Source organism: Procambarus clarkii, chromosome 38, assembly GCF_040958095.1.
Source record: "Procambarus clarkii isolate CNS0578487 chromosome 38, FALCON_Pclarkii_2.0, whole genome shotgun sequence".
Classification (NCBI taxonomy): domain Eukaryota; kingdom Metazoa; phylum Arthropoda; class Malacostraca; order Decapoda; family Cambaridae; genus Procambarus; species Procambarus clarkii.
The window spans coordinates 13,745,541-13,767,273 of record NC_091187.1 but is presented as its reverse complement, the minus strand read 5'-3'; the positions used below and the strand labels follow the sequence as shown (position 1 = coordinate 13,767,273).

Here is a 21,733-nt window from a genome sequence, read left to right as displayed (position 1 = left end):
CTCTTCTTGTGTATCGGGACTACATTAGCCGTCTTCAAAATTTTTGTCAGTTCACCTGTTACCAGTGATGTGTGTGTGTGTGTGTGTGTGTGTGTGTGTATGTGTGTGTGTGTGTGTGTGTGTGTGTGTGTGTGGAGGGGGGGGGGTTATGTGTGTGTGTGTGGAGGGGGGGGGGTTGTGTGTGTGTGTGTGTGTGTGTGTGTGTGTGTGTGTGTGTGTGTGTGTGTGTGTGTGTGTGTGTGTGTGTGTGTGTGTGTGTGTGTGTGTGCGTGCATGTACTCGTAAAAACATAATATCAGGAAGATTGAGAGCACATGTGTTGAAGCCGCAGCGTCTGCTGGGAATATATCACCTGCTTCTTCTGCCTTTGTTGCTGCCTCGGTAACTTTAGCTGGGCGCTGTGCTTGGTGCTGTGCGGGGCGCTGTGCTTGGTGCTGTTATGGGCGCTGTGCTTGGTGCTGTTATGGCCGCTGTACTTGGTGCTGTTATGGCCGCTGGGCTTGGTGCTGTTATGGGCGCTGTGCTTGGTGCTGGTATGGCCGCTGTACTTGGTGCTGTTATGGGCGCTGTACTTGGTGCTGTTATGGCCGCTGTACTTGGTGCTGTTATGGCTGCTGTACTTGGTGCTGTTATGGGCGCTGGGCTTGGTGCTGTTATGGCCACTGTGCTTGGTGCTGTTATGGGCGCTGTGCTTGGTGCTGTTATGGCCGCTGTACTTGGTGCTGTTATGGGCGCTGGGCTTGGTGCTGTTATGGCCACTGTGCTTGGTGCTGTTATGGGCGCTGTGCTTGGTGCTGTTATGGCCACTGTGCTTGGTGCTGTTATGGGCGCTGTGCTTGGTGCTGTTATGGCCGCTGTACTTGGTGCTGTTATGGCCGCTGTACTTGGTACTGTTATGGCCGCTGTACTTGGTGCTGTTATGGGCGCTGTACTTGGTGCTGTTATGGGCGCTGGGCTTGGTGCTGTTATGGCCGCTGTGCTTGGTGCTGTTATGGCCGCTGTGCTTGGTGCTGTTATGGCCGCTGTACTTGGTACTGTTATGGCCGCTGTACTTGGTGCTGTTATGGCCGCTGTACTTGGTGCTGTTATGGGCGCTGGGCTTGGTGTTGTTATGGGCGCTGGGCTTGGTGTTGTTACACTTCTAACAATCCTCCAGCTTGACACCTCCTCTCTGACTGTGACTCTTTGATTTCTCTCACCCAGGCCAGTATTATCCCAGCCTGGTCCTCCATCTTGTGGACCGGTCTCTCACGAGGGAACAGTATCAAATACGTTATCTTGAGATGATTTCGGGGCTTTAGTGTCCCCGCGGCCCGGTCCTCGACCAGGCCTCCACCCCCAGGAAGCAGCCCGTGACAGCTGACTAAGACCCAGGTACCTATTTTACTGCTAGGTAACAGGGGCATAGGGTGAAAGAAACTCTGTCCATTGTTTCTCGCCGGCGCCTGGGATCGAACCCAGGACCACAGGATCACAAGTCCGGCGTGCTGTCCGCTCGGCCGACCGGTTCCTGTGACAGTCTAGGAAAATACAGTCTGCCAAGTTGGCTTTTTCCTGTCTTATTTTAGTTACCTTGTCATAGAACTCGGTCAAGTTTCTCAGGCACGACTTTACTGTTTCTAAATCCATATTGTCCTATTGTTGCATAGTCTCCAGGTGCTCTATCAACCCTCTCTACCAGGTTGTTAAACTTTACTCAAATAAATGTATTTTTCACTGTCTTTAACATAACGTATTTTGATTTCAAGGACAACTAAGGTACCTGTATAGTTAAGCCGTCCGCTCGATTAACCCAACCACTTGGACTGGGCGGTAGAGTGACGGTCTCGCTTCATGCAGGTCGGCGTTCAATCCCCGACCGTCCACAAGTGGTTGGCCACCATTCCTTTTCCCCTCTCCCCCTGTCCCATCCCAAATCCTTATCCTGACCCCTTTCCAGTGCTATATAGTCGTAATGGCTTGGCGCTTTCTCCTGATTGTTCCCTTCGATTTGCAACTCCGTGGCAAAAAAATCAACTATTTTGCCCAACCAGAAGTGTAAGACATGCAACTGTCTTTCTTAATCTAAAACGAACGAACGTCCATATTTCAGTGTTTGAATTATTTCCTTATGACGTAGAATTTGTAACGGCTGGGTGTATTCCGTTAGGAGTGTATCAGGTGATTGGACTGGTCGTTAGGAGTGTATCAGGTGATTGGACTGGACGTTACGAGTGTATCAGGTGATTGGACTTGACGTTACGAGTGTATCAGGTGATTGGACTTGACGTTACGAGTGTATCAGGTGATTGGACTGGACGTCACGAGTGTATCAGGTGATTGGACTGGTCGTTAGAAGTGTATCAGGTGATTGGACTGGTCGATAGGAGTGTATCAGGTGATTGGACTGGTCGATAGGAGGCGTCCGTGTTCCAATCAGATCGCCATCAGTTTCTTCCCTCGGTTTCTCTCCAATTAACAATTACTTGTAATGGACTGCGGCGTGTGGAAGTTCACCTTCCTGATGTCCAGCCGTCATTTACCTGTAGTAGGTTTCAAGAGTTCTTAAACTCTCTCCCGAGCCTATATATATATATGGGTTAGGCTTCTTTGGTGACAACCGGATCCGCCAGACTGTTGCCTGCAGCGGCTATAGCAGGTCCACGCATCCACTCTATCCCCGGATGGAACTTTCTGTGAGAAACGTTCTGAAGACGTGCTGGCTTTCTCCAAGATCCCTAGCAAATAAAGTTTCTAAATCTAAATCTAGATTTTATTTTATATCATAATGATTGCTTGTGCTGTAATTCTGACTTTTTGTTATGTAGATAATGTATTTGCGTTTTGAATAGATAAACTCTGTTAAATTTAGAAATATTTATGAGTAATGTTTTGAATTTGAAGTAGGTGATCTTTGACTAAATGAATGGTTTTGATTATTGCTTTAAACTGTGGGCGGACCTTAAGGAAATAAAGTTACCAGGCGTTGCTTACTGGTTTTGAACACACGAAATAGAATATTCATTTTGATATTCTGGGCCTTGCGGTGATTTTGGGACTCAACGTCCCCGCGGCCCGGTCCTCGACTGGGTCTATAAAATTTATGGCTCACAGCATTTGGAGTTCTCAGGCGGTCACCTATGCAAATACTAACCAAACCTAACGTTGCTTAACTTCGCTGATTGAACGAGAAGCGGTGTTTTCGACGTAGTGTGGCTGTTAAAATGACAATTTTATTCTGCGATTGTCTGTGAAATCATTTTGAAATTTGTAGATTCTGTCTGTGAATTGAAAGTTACATTTTGCAAGTTCTGTCTGGGAAATGAACTTTAAATACTCAACTTCTGTCTACGAATAAAGGTTCAATTTTGAGGTTGTTGTTAATGGCAAAAATATGAGCTAATAGCATGGTTTCATACCCTTTAACTATGACTACAATATAGACATAGTCTATTACGGACAGTAGCTCACCTATTACATCCCCAATATACCCTCATCACCACAGTGTCGAAATCATCACGTAGCAGCTGTCTATCTCCCAGGTACATATTTACTGCTAGGTGAACAGGGACATCAGGGTGAAAGAAACTGACCATTTGTTTCCGCCTCCACCGGGGATCGAACTCGGAATCTCAGAACTACGAATCCGAAGCGCTGTCCACTCAGCTGTCAGGGCCCCGACCTAGTTTAGAGTGGAAATTATATATTTTTTCAGTTCGGTATTTACATTTTCGACATATAAATTACTAACAAATGTGTAATTACCCATTAAGTTAGGTGATGATTAGTTTTATTTGATACCAAGTCATCATTACCATGATGAAGGGTGTTGATACTGACGAAGGTGTTTTCTTTACAGGTATTGGTGAGGAGTGGGGAGCCATCAACACCTGTGCCTAGTGAGAGGTGAGGTATTATTGGTCCAGGACTCACCGGGACAATGTGGTTTCCTTTATGTTGTTGTGTGGGTGCTCTTAACTCCACTTTCCTGCTTTACTTCACCACTTTCCCCTCGTCTCCCCTTTTGATATGTATTCACTCTCACACTCTTGCTGTCTAGTTACAGCTCTGCTCCTGTGCCAGGTAAGTACATTACGGGCTCACCATAGCCCGTGCTACTTGTTACAGCCCCGCTCCTGTGCCAGGTAAGTACACTACGGGCTCACCATAGCCCGTGCTACTTGTTACAGTCCCGCTCCTGTGCCAGGTAAGTACACTACGGGCTCACCATAGCCCGTGCTACTTGTTACAGCCCCGCTCCTGTGCCAGGTAAGTACACTACGGGCTCACCATAGCCCGTGCTACTTGTTACAGCCCCGCTCCTGTGCCAGGTAAGTACACTACGGGCTCACCATAGTCCGTGCTACTTGTTACAGCCCCACTCCTGTGCCAGGTAAGTACACTATGGGCTCACCATAGCCCGTGCTACTTGTTACAGCCCCGCTCCTGTGCCAGGTAAGTACACTACGGGCTCACCATAGCCCGTGCTACTTGTTACAGCCCCGCTCCTGTGCCAGGTAAGTACACTACGGGCTCACCATAGCCCGTGCTACTTGTTACAGCCCCACTCCTGTGCCAGGTAAGTACACTACGGGCTCACCATAGCCCGTGCTACTTGTTACAGCCCCACTCCTGTGCCAGGTAAGTACACTATGGGCTCACCATAGCCCGTGCTACTTGTTACAGCCCCGCTCCTGTGCCAGGTAAGTACACTACGGGCTCACCATAGCCCGTGCTACTTGTTACAGCCCCGCTCCTGTGCCAGGTAAGTACACTACGGGCTCACCATAGCCCGTGCTACTTGTTACAGCCCCACTCCTGTGCCAGGTAAGTACACTATGGGCTCACCATAGTCCGTGCTACTTGCAACATTTTGTTCCCCAGTAGCTGAATCTAAAACAACAACGTCTTGCTCTCTTCACGGTCAAGGAGTTTCTCCCCTGTATCCAGGCTGCTCCATATTACACTAAGTGTTCGCGCTACTGGTACTTTACATTTCTTTATGAACACTGAATTCCATGAGTCAGGACCAGGGGCTGAGTGCATGGGCATGTTGTCAATTTCTCTTTAAGTCTTCTGAGTTCGTGTTAATATCCGTTATATTATATGCAGCTTGGATGTCATTCATAAATAAGCTGTCTGGATCTTCAATTTTCATGTTTATTGGTGTGCCTCATACTGGCTTTTTAGAATTTCAGAAATTTCTTTGTTGTCCTTTGTGTATGTACCTTCGGTTGTAATTAAGGGTCCAATACTGGTGGAAGTTTTTAGTCTAAAGTGGTCCACTTTCTGACCCTCTTCACAGGCACGTGCTTCAAGCAGATCTTGTATGCTTCAGCTGTCAGTTGAGCTATTCCCTGTGTGGGAGTTTTGTCGCTTAAGACCGTCTCCCATTGAATGGTTGCAAGGTATATATTTTTTTCCCAGTCGATCCTCTTATTGTTGAAATTGAATTGATTGAATAACCATTCTCGCTTGTTGGTTCTCTTGGATCTACTACCGGTATTAATGTTAGTTTGCATTTCAATGAGCTTATGGCCTGAGTATGTAATATCCGATATTGTAATGCCTCTGATTAGCTCTTCATTGCTTGTGAATATTAGGTCCAGCATGTTTTCGTTTCAAGTTGGTTCTGTAATCTGCTGACCAGACCACACACTAGAAGGTGAAGGGACGACGACGTTTCGGTCCGTCCTGGACCATTCTCAAGTCGATTGTGATGAGGAAGTAGAGACAGGCACATTTCTTTAGCCATGCTAATGTGACTCATCGTCTGCATCTGTAATATGCTGATTGAGCGAGATTTTGTCACATAATCTCAAGAGTTCTTTGACCTGTGGTTGATTATTTCCAGGTTGGTTTCTTGCTATGATATTATAGATTGCAATTCTTCATCTAAAACTGGATAGATTGACGTCTCCAAGGAAGATAATATCTGGAACTGGGTTTTTTAGATTATTAAGGATCTTTTTTATTTTGTGCATCTGCTTTGTGAATTCCTCAAACGTTGCATCAGGTGGTTTATATATTAGACTAATAATTAGGTTAATTTTTCTACCTCGATTCCAAGTACCTCCACCACCTCATTGGTTGAGTTCAGTAGCTCTGCATACCAGGTTCTCTTTAATATGCAGACCTCTATACGTGATAGAATTTCTCTATCACATCTATATAAATGGAAGGGAGTACCATCTCTGGCTGGAAGGGGACCCTTAGCCAGAGGAAACCACACATAACGCATTAGAGGGAATGTTTAGGTCCCCTCCTATACAGTTTCTGTGTGCTTTTCTCATACCACCCCCTTCCTTTTGTGTTTTGTTGTGCTTTATTAGATATTTAAAGGTTACAGGATGTACATTAGTTAATACAATGAGTGTTTAAAGGTTATGGATCTCTTGGAGCTCGTCCGTATCCGGACAGAACCCGAGGACGTAGGAGGCGTTTCCCCTCTGGGTCGCCGTTATAAATCTATATAAATTATATTTTGGAATACAGATTTCACTATCCATGTAATCTTTCGTGTGAGTTTCCGTGAATGCCCCAAATATTGAGTTTGACTCTAATAGGAGGCCATTTATGAACTTAACTTTATTTCTTGATTTCGACTTTAGGCCTTGTATGTTTGCAAATATGAATGATTTTCCATATTGTGTGTCACTTCTGGAGGGTGTTGGTTGGTCCCCTCTCCACCCTGACCCAGGGTGTGCTGTTCTTGCAATGGTTTGTCCAGTTTTGGTAATAGTGCTGGGGAGTGTGGTAGTTTCTGTGTAATTGGTGGGTGTAGTATGTTTGTACCTGATGGTCAATTATACTCCAACCTTGGACACTTCAGTCTCCCCGTCCATACTCCTGCAACATTTCTGTCTGTCTGTTCCTCTCTGTTTCTGCCTGTCTGTTCCTCTCTGTTTCTGCCGGCCTCTAAAAACTTCCAGGTATTATATTGGACCTCTTCTCTTATATAGCGCTGTGTACCTCTCACGTGGAAATCGGGGCACTTAAGATCACAGCATTTTCTCTCAGTAATTGAGTTTGCAAAGCTAAGGGTGGAAATATCTGCACACTGTGCCAAAACGACATTTACAAAGCCCTAATGTGTTCCGGCATTTTCGGGGATGTATGAATGTGCATTCTGTGCCTTTGCACATTCCTCTTGCATATTAGTTGTATCGACAGATTGTCTACAGCCACGGTCAACCTCCCTACTAAGTGTGTGTGTGGGGGGGGGGAGGGGAGGCACAGATTGACAGTTAGGAGGCGGGACCAAGGAACCGAAGCTCAACCCCCGCAAGCACAAGTAGGTGAGCACAGATGCTGCAGCTGCCAAGGTGCACGTTCAGAGCACCCTCTCCCCCCTCTCGTCGAAAACTACCCCTCCCCCCAAACACTAGCCAGTCGCCAAGGTCCAATTGGGAACTGGGTTAACGACCTATGCACAGCTCTCTATGTAGCTGCACAGTCTTCCTTTCTTTAAAGATTTGTTTTCAGAGTTACTTAAGAGACCGTGGTTTCTGCTGTATTATAGTTACTTAAGAGACCGTGGTTTCTGCTGTATTATAGTTACTTAAGGGACCGTGGTTTCTGCTGTATTATAGTTGCTTAAGGGACCAGGGTTTCTGCTGTAATATAGTTACATAAGGGACCAGGGTTTCTGCTGTATTATAGTTGTGACGTGCAAGTCTATAGTAAGGTCCTAGGCTGACACACTTGGCTGAGTAGATTGAGTGTAAGCGCGAGGCAATAGTGTATTTATACGGTACATATGGTACCCTACGGTGCTCGGTACCCAGGCCTTTACACACTACCCTCGCCCCCGTCTCTTGCTCTCTCTCGCGCTATTAGGCGCTCTTGCCCAGCACAGGTGCTGGACCCTTATGACATGGCCTTAGATGTTGTGGAAGACAAGCAAAACACTAATGTAATTTAAACAGATATCGCAAAAGCCTTCGACAAATGTGACCATGGTGTTATTGCACACAAAATGCGTTCAAAAGGAATTATCGGAAAAATAGGCAGACGGGTCTACAATTTCCTGACTAACAGAATTCAATGTGTAATAGTCAACAAAATAAAATCCGGACCATCATCCGTGAAGAGTTCAGTCCCCCAGGGTACTGTGCTTGCTCCAGTACTTTTTCTCGTCCTCATATCAGACATAGACAAGAACACAACCTATAGCACTGTATCATCCTTTGCAGATGACACTAGGATCTTCATGAGAGTAGGCAACATAGAGGACACGGCAAACCTCCAATCAGATGTAGATCAGGTCTTTCAATGGGCTACAGAGAATAATATGGTGTTCAACGAAGATAGGTTTCAGCTCATGAGCTACGGAAAAAGTGAAAATATAAAAAGGGGAACCACGTACAAAACGCAGTCAAATCTTAACATAGAACGAAAAGGCAATTTAAAAGATCTGGGTGTACTCATGTCGGAAGACCTTACCTTTAAAGAACACAATAAATTAGCCGTCACAACTGCAAGAAAAATGTCAGGTTGGATAACAAGAACCTTTCACACTAGAAATGCTATACCGATGATGATACTTTTCAAGACGCTAGTGCTCTCCAGAGTGGAATACTGTTGCACAATGACAGCCCCTTTCAAAGCTGGTGAAATTGCTGACCTGGAGACCTATTGGGACTTATTGGGACTTGGAAACTACTGGGACCGACTAAAATGCCCAAATCTGTATTCCCTTGAGCGCAGGCGGGAGAGATACATAATAATTTACACGTGGAAAATAAGGGCTGGTCCCAAACCTGCACACAGAAATAACATCACATGAGACCAGAAGGCATGGCAGGATGTGCAGAATACCCCCGTCAAAGAGCAGAGGTGCAACAGGTACTCTGAGAGCGAACTCTATCAACATCAGAGGCCCGAGACTGTTCAACACGCTTCCACTACACATAAGGGACATAACTGGCCGACCCCTCACAGTGTTCAAGAGAGAACTATCAACATCAGAGGCCCGAGACTGTTCAACACGCTTCCACTACGCATAAGGGATATAACTGGCCGACCCCTCACAGTGTTCAAGAGAGAGAACTATCAACATCAGAGACCCGACACTGTTCAACACGCTTCCACTACACATAAAGGACATAACTGGCCGACCCCTCACAGTGTTCAAGAGAGAACTATCAACATCAGAGGCCCGAGACTGTTCAACACGCTTCCGCTACACATAAAGGACATAACTGGCCGACCCCTCACAGTGTTCAAGAGAGAGAACTATCAACATCAGAGACCCGAGACTGTTCAACACGCTTCCACTACACATAAAGGACATAACTGGCCGACCCCTCACAGTGTTCAAGAGAGAACTATCAACATCAGAGGCCCGAGACTGTTCAACACGCTTCCACTACACATAAAGGACATAACTGGCCGACCCCTCACAGTGTTCAAGAGAGAACTATCAACACCAGAGGCCCGAGACTGTTCAACACGCTTCCGCTACACATAAGGGACATAACTGGCCGACCCCTCACAGCGTTCAAGAGAGAACTATCAACATCAGAGGCCCGAGACTGTTCAACACGTTTCCGCTACACATAAGGGACATAACTGGCCGACCCCTCACAGTGTTCAAGAGAGAACTATCAACATCAGAGGCCCAAGACTGTTCAACACGCTTCCACTACATATAAGGGACATAACTGGCCGACCTCTCACAGTGTTCAAGAGAGAACTTGATAAACACCTCCAAAGGATACCTGATCTGTGACTCATACGTCATGCTGCGAGCAGCCGCGTCCAATACCCTGGTTGACCAGTCCAGCAACCAGGAGGACTGGTCGAGGACCGGGTCGCGGGGACGCTAAGCCCTGAAATCATCTCAAGGTAGGTCCCCCCACACACCACCCACAACTGTCTTTTTCCACAGTTTCATACCACAATAATTATCCTTTAAAGCACCCAAAAAATTTGATCATATATTGTTAACTTAGACTCTATGGATTGTGTTTGATAAACCAACTGTGTGTTATTTAGTTATACTGTAGGAGAGAGAGAGAGAGAGAGAGAGAGAGAGAGAGAGAGAGAGAGAGAGAGAGGGGGGGGGGGGGACATTACTGGTACAGCCTGCCTGCCAACACCAGACATATAGTGTTGAACAACAGCCTCCTGCCCGGCATCACGGGACTGCACGAGACGAGCACCTCCTCCCACCAAGGTTGGAAGGCAACTGTCAAAGTGAACTTCCTGGATGGTGTATTATGACTGTCACCCAGGCCATAACCACTTAACTAGCCAACCAAATACGAAACCTGTTCATCTTTCTTTAATCATGGCGGCCTTGTTTGCACTTATTAATTAATTTAACGTGTTAAGCGTTTTTTGTGTCAATATTGAATAAAATAGGGTGAAAAGTTTACCAAGATAATAGTATATAAGTGAAAAAATATATATGTATTTTACGATTGAATTTCCATCTAAAATGCACCGCAAAAAGGAAATACTAATAAAATACACCGCAAAAAAAAAAATAGATAAGATACTTTCTCTGGTAAAAAAACTATATAAAATTTAGAATATATTGAATATCATTGTCTTATATAATTCTTGGCATTGAAAAGTTATAACAATATGAAAGAATAGTCCGCAACTGTTTTCGACATTTTCAGTGATAATGCATTTTTTTAAACAATTAATTTTTTTTTACGATTTATTTCAAATGTAGCTTAAGAAGTAGCTAAAAATAGTCTTTATCGGGCAGTGAAAAATAACTATTGGCTGTTTTCAGTTGGCTCGATGTAGGTCGCTCTTTTAACGGAATCTACCAACTCATTAACAAAAGTAACGTATTATTAACAATCTAATCACCGTAATTTTGACGTTTTCTGTGCTTTACATTCGACGGGTTAAGGGGGTTGGTTGGGTTCGTATCCTTTTGGCTAGACAAAACAGCTTTTTTTTTTTAACAGGTATGGTTAGGAAAACAGCTGTATTTTCAATGGTTAGGCAACAACAGTCGCTTTTTCTTACGGAGTGGCAAAGGGGGAAAATAAGGTAGGGGCCCAAGGCCAAGAAGTGGCAGGTGGTGTTTGTGACACCAGTTGGCACCAGTTGGCACCGGGGATATTGTTAGTACTGGAACACCCTGGGCGGCACCCAACCTCTTAACAACCCTCAAACTTCTCACAAATGACGAAAAAAACGAAACCTTTACATCTTTCCTCCATCGTGGCGGCTTAGTGTGTATATTAAACAGTTTACGAGCTGGGAAACTTCACAACCCAAGGTTGTTATGGTTGTAAACAACCTCGTAGTGTTTCGGAGCTCCTGCTTGATGGGGTTCTGGGAGTTCTTCTACTCCCCAAGCCTGGCCCGAGGCCAGGCTTGACTTGTGAGAGTTTGGTCCACCAGGCTGTTACTTGGAGCGGCCCGCAGGCCCACATATACCTGGTTGATGGGGTTCTGGGAGTTCTTCTACTCCCCAAGCCCGGCCCGAGGCCAGGCTTGACTTGTGAGAGTTTGGTCCACCAGGCTGTTGCTTGGAGCGGCCCGCAGGCTCACATACCCACCACAGCCCGGTTGGTCCGGAACTTCTCTTAGAAAACAGTCCAGTTTTCTCTTGAAGATGTCCACGGTTGTTCCGGCAATATTTCTTATAGTCGCTCATACACCTGTTGAATATATGTAAACAAACCCGCCATGATTGGGGAAAGATCCACAGGTCTCGTCAGTAGCTACTTAAAATCCTTGATGAATCCTGGTCAAAGATTGAAATAGTGAATGGGTGAAGGTGGATGACAGTGGTGTGGGAATTGACTTCCACGTGACCAAACTCGCGAACCTGTATCCAAAAACCATTGCAAGTTTCATATAGATGGATCACAAGATGTCACCTATTTATATGCAATGAATTTGCAGACCTCGAATTCGATAGAAGAATATGAAAGAATAAATAATTATTTGAAAATAGAAAAAATACGAAAGAGGAAAGAGATTTAATGGATAGAGTAAGCAGGCAGGAATGTTGGGCTTTCCCATGGTGGGTTTGGTCGGATGGTGACCAAAATACTTGTTGGTAGGTACTTGTTTCTGGTGTAATGGTGCAGTCTGCCTGCCACCACTGTGGTTACTGCCTGCCACCACTGGGGTACTGCCTGCCACCACTGTGGTTACTGCCTGCCACCACTGGGGTACTGCCTGCCACCACTGTGGTACTGCCTGCCACCACTGTGGTACTGCCTGCCACCACTGTGGTACTGCCTGCCACCACTGTGGTACTGCCTATCACCACTGTGGTACTGCCTATCACCACTGTGGTACTGCCTATCACCACTGTGGTACTGCCTATCACCACTGTGGTACTGCCTGCCACCACTGTGGTACTGCCTATCACCACTGTGGTACTGCCTATCACCACTGTGGTACTGCCTATCACCACTGTGGTACTGCCTATCACCACTGTGGTACTGCCTATCACCACTGTGGTACTGCCTATCACCACTGTGGTACTGCCTATCACCACTGTGGTACTGCCTATCACCACTGTGGTACTGCCTATCACCACTGTGGTACTGCCTATCACCACTGTGGCACTGCCTGCCACCACTGTGGTACTGCCTCCCACCACTGTGGTACTGCCTCCCACCACTGTGGTACAGCCTATCACCACGAACCCCTGTATTCACCTAGTTGTGTTTTGCGGGGGTTGAGCTTTGCTCTTTCGGCGCCTCTCAACTGTCAATCAACTGTTTACTAACTACTTTTTTTTTCCCCACACCACACACACACACACACCCCAGGAAATAGCCCGTGACAGCTGACTAACTCCCAGGTACCTAATTACTGCTAGGTAACAGGGGGCATTCAGGGTGAAAGAAACTTTGCCCATTTGTTTTTGTCTGGTGCGAGAATCGAACCCGCGCCACAGAATTTCGAGTCCTGTGCGCTATCCACCAGGCCCCCCCCCTGTGGTACTCTAATCTTGTATGTGGTGATCATGTCTCCCGTAGCTCTTCTGTCTTCCAGCGACGTGAGGTTTAGTTCCCGTGACTGTTGTGGGAGATGGGGTGGTTATCTTGAGATGATTTCGGGGCTTAGCGTCCCCGCGGCCCGGTCCTCGACCAGGCCTCCTTTTTGTTACACACCCCCAGGAAGCAGCCCGTACCAGCTGTCTAACTCCCAAGTACCTATTTACTGCTAGGTGAACAGGACATCAAGGTGAAAGAAACTCTGCCCATTTGTTTCCGCCTCCACCGGGTATCGAAACCAGGAACCTTAGGACTACGAATCCCGAGCGCTGTCCTCTCAGCCGTCAGGCCCCAGGGGTGTGTGGCTATGTTATAATTATAGAGCGCAAAAAAGCAAAAGCTTTCACGTAAAAGTGAGTTCTATAATGAGATGAAAGTTTCTCAGGAAACGTTCGGGATATTGAAGCTGTCTGATCAACCAGGCTGTGATTCACAGTCAGACATAGTCAAACCAGTCACTCAGTCAACACGTCGTCCAACCACTTGGATTGGTCGGCACAGCGAAGATCTCACTTCCTGCAGGTCGGCGTTCAATAACCGACCGTCCACAAGTGGTTGAGCACCATTCCTCTCCCCCGTCCCATCCCAAATCCTTATCCTGACCCCTTCCAAGTGCTATATAGTCGTTCTGGCTTGGTGCTTTCTTCTGATAGTAATCAGAAGTTGAAAAATAAAGGAGTTGGAATTTGATGTGTTGTGTATGTTGTTGTGCTGAAAGTGTGTTGCATCCTCCATGACGGCACAGTTGCCGTATACACTCAGATGTTTACAAGAAAGTTGTATTGTATCGTTTGGTTTTTGTGGTGTTTCCGGCACATTCCGGCATGGGCTCGAACCCCGTTCTCTGGAAGAGTACATCGCATTTTGACGTATAAATCTCTCCTACGGCCAAAAACTAATGTACTATAAATCACAGCTGTTCGTCAAATTGGCGTGATGTCCCGTTTTTTATTTATGGATCCCTGGTTAGGTTAGGTTCGGGCACTTTAGTACACCATTTTAGTGACGTTAGGAGCGCTGGAGAGGTCGAAGGGTTGCTGCTGACAGACGTACCGGCACGCATGCGGGTCCCAACAGCCCCCTGTATCAATATGGATTGATTTTTGCTGAATCTGAGACAAAGCTGATTTATCTATAATTCATTTTCTCGGGGACAGGCAGCCTATCATATATCGAGGTCCCCACCCCCAATGGTGGAACCACTGACCCCCCCTCCCCCTAGGAGGCAACCCCCACAACAGTTGCCTAACTCTCGAGTTAGGCTGATTCCTATTGACTGCTAGGTGAACAGAGGCATTAGGTGATGGGAAATGTGCCCAACCGTTGCCATCCCGCCAGGGATTTGAACCCCGGGATTCCCGATTGTGAGTCGAGAACGAAGCCGACTGTACCACGGAGACCTTGAATGGACGAACATTCCTCTCACAGTTGACGTTGATCATGTGTTAATAATAAAGGCTTTGGCGGGGGTGGGTTGGGAGGGTGGGGTGAGGGGGTGGGTTGGGAGGGTGGGCTCGTCTCAGGGGGTGAGGGGTGGGTCGGGTATGCCAGTCAATGGGTAGGACTGGCGGCAGGCTTGTATCAGGATAGTGGGTAGGTGGGTCAGTGGGTCGAGAGGGTAGGTGGGTCGGGAGGGTAGGTGGGTCAGTGGATCGAGAGGGTAGGTTGGTTTTCCATATCAGATTTAGTCTCAGGTGGTTACTGGTGTGTACTACTGGAGTAAAACTACCACTGGTGGGTCAACTTTGTGAAAGAGAAAACATGCACTCTCTTGAACATTATATTGTAGAATGTCGCATACTGACTGACTTTCGCCCTCCTGGGCTAAGGTATGCTGAACTCTGTAATTACTATATGAGTACTGGAACACTTGATGATATATTGGACTTGTATCCAAGATTGACCATGTAATATATCAATTATACAATGTATATATATATATGATGTAACTATATAACCTGAGCTTGTAAAAGCACCTTCATCACCTTAAGTGATTAAGTGCTTAATTGCACACTAGTTTCTTTATCAGCTATCTCACCCTGTCAGAGTAAATGAGACAAATGTATGTGAATGCATGTGTGTGTATATATGTATGTATATGTGTGTGTGTGTGTGTATATGTATGGGTATAAAGTATATATGGAAGCTGATCAGAATTACATTTCACCTTTGTGAATGTACATTAATGACACTATGTAAAAGACACATCAAACACTTTATGTAGGGCATACGTAAATCTGTGTATCTATGTATTTACGTATGTAGGTTAGCTTAGCATTTTAAAAGCACCGAATCACCTTCTGTTGTTGAGTGTTCAATAAACCCTTGAACTATATGTTTAACACTTCTCTAACCCTGTCCATGGAGGACAGAAGAAAATGTATATATGCTGGTTAGCATTGTAAATGTGTGGCCACGTCTGTGGTAGAAAATAATAATAATAATAATAAAAAAAACTGGTGGGTCACACATGTGTGTCAACACTGGTGGGTCACACATGTGTGTCAACACTGGTGGGTCACACATGTGTGTCAACACTGGTGGGTCACACATGTGTGTCAACACTGGTGGGTCACACATGTGTGTCAACACTGGTGGGTCACACATGTGTGTCAACACTGGTGGGTCACACATGTGTGTCAACACTGGTGGGTCACACGTGTGTCAACACTGGTGGGTCACACATGTGTGTCAATACTGGTGGGTCACACATGTGTGTCAACACTGGTGGGTCACACATGTGTGTCAACACTGGTGGGTCACACATGTGTGTCAACACTGGTGGGTCACACATGTGTGTCAATACTGGTGGGTCATACATGTGTGTCAACACTGGTGGGTCACACATGTGTCCCAACACTGGTGGGTCACACATGTGTGTCAACACTGGTGGGTCACACATGTGTCCCAACACTGGTGGGTCACACATGTGTGTCAACACTGGTGGGTCACACATGTGTGTCAACACTGGTGGGTCACACATGTGTGTCAACACTGGTGGGTCACACATGTGTGTCAATACTGGTGGGTCATACATGTGTGTCAACACTGGTGGGTCACACATGTGTGTCAACACTGGTGGGTCACACATGTGTGTCAACACTGGTGGGTCACACATGTGTGTCAACACTGGTGGGTCACACATGTGTGTCAACACTGGTGGGTCACACATGTGTGTCAACACTGGTGGGTCACACATGTGTCCCAAGACTGGTGGGTTCCCTGTAAATGCTTCACCCACGTACTGTAGATACAAAATTTCCCAACACAACCTAAACACCTAACCTAACCCAACAAAAACTAATCTAATCTAACTTAACCTAACCTAACCTACGGTTGAACGAGCTAAGGCTAAGTACAGGTTGGGGGTTTACACAGTTTATGTTCCCCAGGTGTTCAGCAATTCTCACCATGATTACTTTTGTTCAGCATTTTCCTTGGAACACTTGTGAGTGAGACTGATCTGGGGGTGAGCGCCCCCTGTCCCTTCCCTAGACTGGTCTGGGGGTGAGCGCCCCCTGTCCCTTCCCTAGACTGGTCTGGGGGTGAGCGCCCCCTGTCCCTTCCCTAGACTGGTCTGGGGGTGAGCGCCCCCTGTCCCTTCCCTAGACTGGTCTGGGGGTGAGCGCCCCCTGTCCCTTCCCTAGACTGGTCTGGGGGTGAGCGCCCCCTGTCCCTTCCCAACCTTCCTTTTGAATAATGGGGGACTACGTTTGTCTCTTTCCAGACTGCTAGGGTGGTGGTTGGGTTGATAGTGGTGGTCTTTGTGGTGGTGATGGGTGTGGTTGTGGTAGTTTTAATGGTTGTGGGGAAAGAGGGACGTTAACTATGAGGGGAATGCGCCAAGCCATTGCGACTGTATAGTACTGGGAAGAGGTCAGGATAAGGATTTGGGATACGACGGGGGGAGAAGGAATGGTGCCCAACCACTTGGACGGTCGGGGATTGAACGCCGACCTGCATGACGCGAGACCATCCAGCTCAGAGGCGCTAGTTGTGGTGGTCGTGGTAGTGGTGGTGACGGTGGTAGCAGGTGTGGTTGATACCTGATGGTGGTGGTGATTGGAGTGTGGCAGGTGTTTAAGAGGCACCATTCTCACCATCACCACACAGCCAGTTTAGGCCTCACACTCAACACATCTTCCCTGTGAGAGGCTCCCACAGTCTCTCTCACCACACGACAGCAGTCACCTCCAGTCGTCCCAGTCAGTCTACCTGCAGTTATATTTGTCGAACTACAGAGAGATGCTAACGTGAGGGGGGGGGGGGGAGGGGAGCTGCTAAAGTTTCTGGTAATGGCTGATACAAGGATGCTTAGTACACTCGACCATCAGCAGGACCTGGTCACACACACACACACACACACACACACACACACACACACACACACACACACACACACACACACACACACACACACACACACACGCACACACACACACGTGCCACTAGGTGAGTACACACAGAAAACTACCAAAGCTCAACTCAGGAAAGTGTAAAGTAATGAAATTAGGTGAAGGGAGCAGGAGGCTGAACACAAGGTACCACCTGGGAGTTTAAATCCTGCAAGAGTCAAATAGAGAGAAAGATCTGGGGGTTGATATCACACCGAACCTGTCCCCAGAGGCCCACATCAAAAAGATATCATCAGCGGCATATGCTAGACTGGCCAACATAAGAACTTCCTTTAGAAACTTGTGTAAGGAATCGAGCTACGAGGAAAGGCTACAGGAGCTAAACCTTACGTCCCTGGCAGACAGAAAAGTAAAGGGAGACCTGATCACCACTTACAAAATTCTCAGGGGAATTGACAGGGTGGATAAAGTCAAACTATTCAGCACGGGTGAAACACTAACAAGGGGGGGACACAGGTGGAAACTTAGTACCCAAATGAACCACAGAGGCATTAGAAAGAACTTTTTCAGTGTCAGAGTAGTTAACAGATGGAATGCATTAGGCAGTGATGTGGTGGAGGCTGACTCCATACACAGTTTCAAGTGTAGATATGATAGAGCCCAGTAGGCTCCAGAATCTGTACACCAGTTGATTGAAAGACGAGAGGCGGGACCAAAGAGGCAAAGCTCAACCCCCGCAAGCACAACTAGGTGAGTGAATACACAAGGTCACCACCTGGACAGCTGCGTGACAAATCTAATCACAATATCACGCCACTAGGTCAAGCAGCCAACGAATGCAGGGCCACTAGCTAATCCATGAACAGAAAATGGGTTAAAGACCTTTTAGAATGTGGATGTGAAGTCCGCATCAAAACACGTCCTGCAGCGACCTGTGCAGGTCAACATGACGCATGAGACAAAGGGTAGGTCAAGGGCAGGTCAAAGGCAGGAGGGAGGGAAGTAAGGTAAGACACCCGGGGCGAGGTAGGGAAGACCAAAATGCAGCAGATAACGCAACTTGCAGATTAGTATTGATTATCTTTTGTACGGCGGAGAGTTCCAGGCTAGAGGCTTCCAGCGTCCCACACTGAACCCGCAGCTGTCTACCTCATCTCCCTGTCTGGAGAGACGTTCCCGTCCCCACAGCCGTCCCTATTAGTCCCCTCTGTCTCATTCCCCCCTGTCTAGAGACGCTGCTCTACCTTCTTTTGTCGAACATCCATCCGGCAGACTTACCCTGAAGTCTGCCGTTCCTATTGTCTATCGTCTGAATTTGTCACAAAGTCTGGACGATAGATAATAGGAACTGGCTTGTGTTTGATTCCAGCGTGATTATCTGTTGTAATGTTATTGTATTTTGTCCTCTATTATGCAATGTGTATATTGAAATCTCCAGGGAAGATAATATATGACACATAATTGTGTAGATTTTCAAGGCAGCCATCTGTGTTGATGTTATCTGGTTGTAAACTCTTAATGAATTTGTGACTAGGATTTTCCTCCCATAAATCCGTGCTGGTATTTTGATGTTTGAGGATTTTAATGTCTCAATCATGTTAATAACCTTTATATGATTGAGGTTATCTTGAAATGATTTCGGGATTTAGCGTCCCCGCGGCCCGATCCTCGACCAGGCCTCCTTTTTGTTACCCCCCCCCCCCACACAGGAAGCAACCCGTAGCAGCTGTCTGACTCCCAGGTACCTATTTACTGCTAGGTGAACAGATTGTTTTCGCCTCCACCGGGGATCGAACCCGGAACCCGAAGCTGTTCAAAGATCTTTTACGAATCTGCTTAAGATCACTCTCCGGTAACTTGCAGGGGATGCTTGCTTGCTTGTGTTACTGGTCTCTGGTCAAACTCTTCTTGTATTTCACACTTTCTTGTGTATTGCAGCAACATTAGCCTTTGTCTAAGAGCCTGGTAGTTCTCCCATTTCCAGTGAGGAAGGGAAGGGAATTATCAAGGGAAAGTGTCAAGCCATTACGACTATATAGCACTTGGAAGGGGTCAGGAGTTGAATAATATATATAGCAAGGGGTCTACACAGTACTCACTTAGATGTACTCACCTACTTGTGCTTGTGAATGTTGAACTTCGGTCCCGCCTCTCAACTGTCAATCAACTGGTGTACAGGTTCCTGAGCCTACTGGGCTCTATCATATCTACACTTGAAACTGTGTATGGAGTCAGCCTCCACCACATCACTGTCTAATGCATTCCATCTGTTAACTACTCTAACACTGAAAAAGTTCTTTCTAATGTCCCTGTGGCTCATGTGGGTACTTAGTTTCCACCTGTGTCCCCTTGTTCGCGTACCACCAGTGTTGAATAATCCATCCTTGTTTACCCTGTCAATTCCCCTGAGAATTTTGTAAGTAGTGATCATGTCTCCTCCATACTCTTCTGTCTTCCAATGTCGTGACGTACATTTCCCGCAGCCTTTCCTCGTAACTCATGCCTCTCAGTTCTGGGACTAGCCTAGTGGCATACCTCTGAACTTTTTCCAGCTTCGTCTTGTGCTTGACAATGTACGGGCTCCATGCTGGGGCCGCATACTCCACGATTGGTCTTACATATGTGGTATACAACATTCTGAATGATTCCTTACACGGGTTCCTGAAGGTTGTTCTGATGTTAACCAGCCTCGCATATGCCGCCGATGTTATTCTTTTGATGTGGGCTTCAGGAGACAGGTTTGGTGTGATATCAACTCCAAGATCTTTCAGTCTGTCTGTTTCTTGGAATATGAGTATGTATCCTCAAGTCTACGACAAGTATGAGTATGTATCCTCAAGTCTATGACAAGTATGAGTATGTATCCTCAAGTTTATGACAAGTATGAGTATGTATCCTCAAGTCTATGACAAGTATGAGTATGTATCCTCAAGTTTATGACAAGTATGAGTATGTATCCTCAAGTCTATGACAAGTATGAGTATGTATCCTCAAGTTTATGACAAGTATGAGTATGTATCCTCAAGTCTATGACAAGTATGAGTATGTGTCCTTATTTACCTATATGCGTATATATTTCTTAGATCATTGACGTATGCCATGATCAATATGGCTCCCAGATCTTAAAGTTGTGCAACAACTTTAAGTGCTCAACAGTTGTGCTGGTTGACCAGTCCAGCAACCAGGAGGCCTGGTCGACGACCGGGCCGCGGGGACACTAAGCCCCGGAAGCACCTCAAGGTAGTCAAGATAACACTGCTTGTTATTCCTCTCCAGTGCAACTTTCTCTTCCTTGCAACGTCGGTTAGGACGTCTTCTCACGTCCAGCGATAACGAGATAAAGGACTCTCTGAAGGACTCTTGTGGGGAGTCCGGAACTAGTTAAGTATTTACGAAACATATACATCTTTCCTCAACCATGGCGGATCTGTGTACATATTTGAAGCAGTTTGAGCTTCGAAACTTTACAACTCAAGTTGTTATTGTTATAAACATAGGGTTTGTGAGTTCACACGGGGGGGGGGGGGGTGCCTGGCTGGCAAGGAGCCCCCCCCTGTTTGAGTAGGGCCTCGGGCCCCCTGAAAACGTGAGGGGCCCCCCTTTGGACACGGGGCCCACAGGGGGCGCCTGACGAAGCCTTGGCCCTCCTAGCCCGCCCACACACCAAAGACCAAGCCTTGATGTGATTACTTCAACTATCTATCCTAGTCTATTATGTAATTACTTTAGGAATCTATCGAAGTCTATTATGTGATTACTTTAAGAATCTATCGTAGTCTATTATGTGTGTGTGTACTTCAGCAATCTATCGGTCTATTATATTACTACTTTAGCAATCTATCGGTCTATTATGTTATTACTTTAGCAATCTATCGTAGTCAATGATGTGATTAATTTAACAATCTATTGTAATTTATGACATGGTTACTTCAATAATCTATCCTAGTCTATTATGGGATTACGTCAACAATCTATCCTAGTCTATTATCTGACTATTTGACCATGGGAGATACTCTGGCCCTTATCTATGCTATCACTGCAGGAGTGACTCGCAGTGGACGGTAGAGCGACGGTCTTGTATCATGCAGGTCAGCGTTCAATCCCCGACTGTCCATAAGAGGTTGGGCATCATTCTTTCCTCCCCCCGTCCCATCCCAAATCCTTATCCTGACCCCCTTTCCAAGTGCTATATAGTCGTACTGGCTTGGGGCTTTGCCCGGATAATTCCGTCCCCCTTCCTCCATTCTTCTACTTCTTCTTCGGATTGTACGTCCAGCACGGGATATGAGAGTTCCCCCCCCCCCCGCCCCTCTCATGTTAAACTTCCTGTTTTCTTTCTCTCATTTTCTTCTTGAACTCTAATAGTTTCCCCCTGCATGGTTCCCTCTATTGATTTATTTTTAATAAGGG

The 21,733-nt window shown here is 46.5% G+C and overlaps 2 protein-coding genes and 1 pseudogene across 4 annotated transcripts in view; 1 reads left to right on the top strand and 2 right to left on the bottom strand.

The window, feature by feature from the left end:
- The window catches only part of LOC123771902 (ubiquitin carboxyl-terminal hydrolase 2), a 179,114-nt gene that overhangs the window by 37,061 nt on the left and 120,320 nt on the right, over window positions 1-21,733 (top strand). Inside the window, exon 1 of one of the 3 annotated variants that reach the window (XM_069337750.1) lies at window positions 3,838-3,885. The exons of the other annotated variants lie outside the window; for them this stretch is intronic. The gene's annotated coding sequence lies outside the window, so the exon portion shown is untranslated. Of the gene's footprint in view, window positions 1-3,837; window positions 3,886-21,733 lie in introns of those variants that run through there. 3 annotated transcript variants of the gene reach the window in all.
- On the bottom strand, window positions 296-1,629 carry LOC138372185 (ice nucleation protein-like). Its single transcript, XM_069337500.1, has 2 exons — window positions 1,573-1,629; window positions 296-1,123 (listed from the first exon to the last, which is right to left on the bottom strand). Exons 1-2 carry the CDS (start codon window positions 1,627-1,629, stop codon window positions 296-298), a joined length of 885 nt encoding a protein of 294 aa, XP_069193601.1.
- Window positions 3,085-3,203, bottom strand: LOC123772051 (5S ribosomal RNA; annotated as a pseudogene).

Coding starts and splice junctions, on each gene's coding strand:
- LOC138372185 (XM_069337500.1), bottom strand. CDS start 1,629: ATGGATTTAGAAACAGTAAAGTCGTGCCTGAGAAACTTGACCGAGTTC. Junction 1,124..1,572: donor TGACCGAGTTCTATGACAAG/GTAACTAAAATA, acceptor AACAACACCAAG/CCCAGCGCCCATAACAACAC.